This window comes from Mizuhopecten yessoensis, unplaced genomic scaffold, assembly GCF_002113885.1.
Source record: "Mizuhopecten yessoensis strain PY_sf001 unplaced genomic scaffold, ASM211388v2 hete_36006572, whole genome shotgun sequence".
Lineage (NCBI taxonomy): Eukaryota > Metazoa > Mollusca > Bivalvia > Pectinida > Pectinidae > Mizuhopecten > Mizuhopecten yessoensis.
The window spans coordinates 1-1,757 of NW_018485941.1; the positions used below are offsets into that span (position 1 = coordinate 1).

The 1,757-nt window shown below is 34.7% G+C and overlaps 1 protein-coding gene across 1 annotated transcript; it reads left to right on the forward strand.

Moving 5' to 3' along the window:
• Positions 1–268: 268 nt before the first annotated feature.
• Positions 269–1,529, forward strand: LOC110445037 (the record flags this gene model as incomplete). The annotated part of the gene is made up of 4 exons (XM_021489395.1): positions 269–359; positions 640–750; positions 868–990; positions 1,407–1,529. Coding segments are annotated over exons 1-4 (439 nt in total), but the record flags the coding sequence as incomplete, so codon positions are not given.
• Between the last annotated feature and the right edge of the window lie 228 nt (positions 1,530–1,757).

A 1,757-nucleotide genomic window follows, 5' to 3' on the forward strand; every position in this document is an offset into this window, starting at 1 on the left:
TCACTTGATATGTTTATGTAGTATTTGAAAAAAAGACAAAAAATACAGTTACTTCACCGTGATGACTCTTTAAGTAGGACCTAGGAATATCATTAGTTTAAATAACACGCTAGTTAACCCTTTCGAAGCACTTTCTCGCCTTGTGTGTGTTGAAATATCTCCATGTAAGTGGTTTCTTTGCTCCTATTAAATTTGCTACAGTATTATCAGTTTTGAGTTCGCATTATGGTTTTATGACTGTTCGGTATTTTTTTGAGTGGTGGATAGTTTTACTTAAATGTTAATGAGTACATTTTACACAGCATCCTTCTATTCCAGTCTGTCTGGGTTGTTGTCAACGGAAACGTCAACGATGCCAGGTAAATAATAATTGATCAAACGTAAGCGCAGGTAAATAACCATTTACTTAAATAAAACATTGGTGAAGTTTTCTTCAACTTTAAAACTGAAGCACTAGTAAATTACCATTTACTCAGATAAAACATTGGTGGAGTTCTCGTTAACTTTTAAATTTAAGCTTAAGTACAATACCGCCATTGTTACTTTTTACTTTCTTTTATTTTGCATCTATTAATATTAAAATGTCACAGAAAAGATTACCCTGGAAATTCGATTACATTAAGAACATTTTCCCCACAGGATTAGATGAATGCGACGAGAGAAAAAAGCCTGGGCTCGGAAACGACAGCTTCGTAGCTCTCCACGTCTTTCAAAAATGGTTTAACTACGCCGAAACAGAAAAAGTTATAGGTATGAATCAAATTTATAATTATCACATCACTATTATAAGATATATAGGAAATTGTCTATAAAGTATACATGTATATCCAAATATCATAAAATGTGCTATTTTAATGCTGATTTCAGGATCAGTTAGTGGACTAGCCCGGGGAAGGGGACCAGACACCGTTTTGTGTTTAGACACCTCCGCCAGCATGAAAGGAGAGCCATTTCAAAAAATGATTGAGTTCGCTATGGACTTTGTCACAGGTAATATGAGAAGAAACATGTTTGTGATTCAGTGTGAAATTAACTCATGGTGTTCGTGTTTTGCTTTATCGTGCAAGATCATGAAACCGACTAAAATATGAGGTACACCGTTTCCAATTGAATCAATGTTTCATATGCGGAAAACGTACATGTATATAATAATTCAGGGTTCTACTGTTATACAATTAACTCTCCTTCAATAGACCATCCAATGATATAAAAGAGTACAAATAATTCACTTCTTATCATTATGGAGTTTGGTCGAGGGTCCACCTTAGTCGCCTCAAATAATAATTGCAGTAATGTAGCGAGGAAACAATCGTCATCTCTAATAAGTAATACAGTGAGATACAGTAACATAACAAAATATATTTCACTGTGATGAAGGTTCACTCTGTTTATGATTTACCATGAAGGTGTGGAGGCATTAACAGGTTTAGCAGACATTGAGGAGAATATCTCGGTGACGACTATTGGAGCGGTTACGAAGGTGTGGATACACATGACCAGCGACTATAGCGCTGTAAAAGCAACTCTTCGTAAGTGTTAAACCTTGATGTTGTTATACAATGTATTAAAACTTGATGTGATGATATTTAACCTTAATACTGTGATATTAAAACCTGATATGATATTAAACTTTTATATTGTGATATCAAAACGTGACGTGAGGATATTAAACGACCCATACCATCCCGTATACCCTGCCAAAAATCCGTGTTACGAATTTATTACCCCTTTGAGTCTTTTATATTGGTTCTGTACAG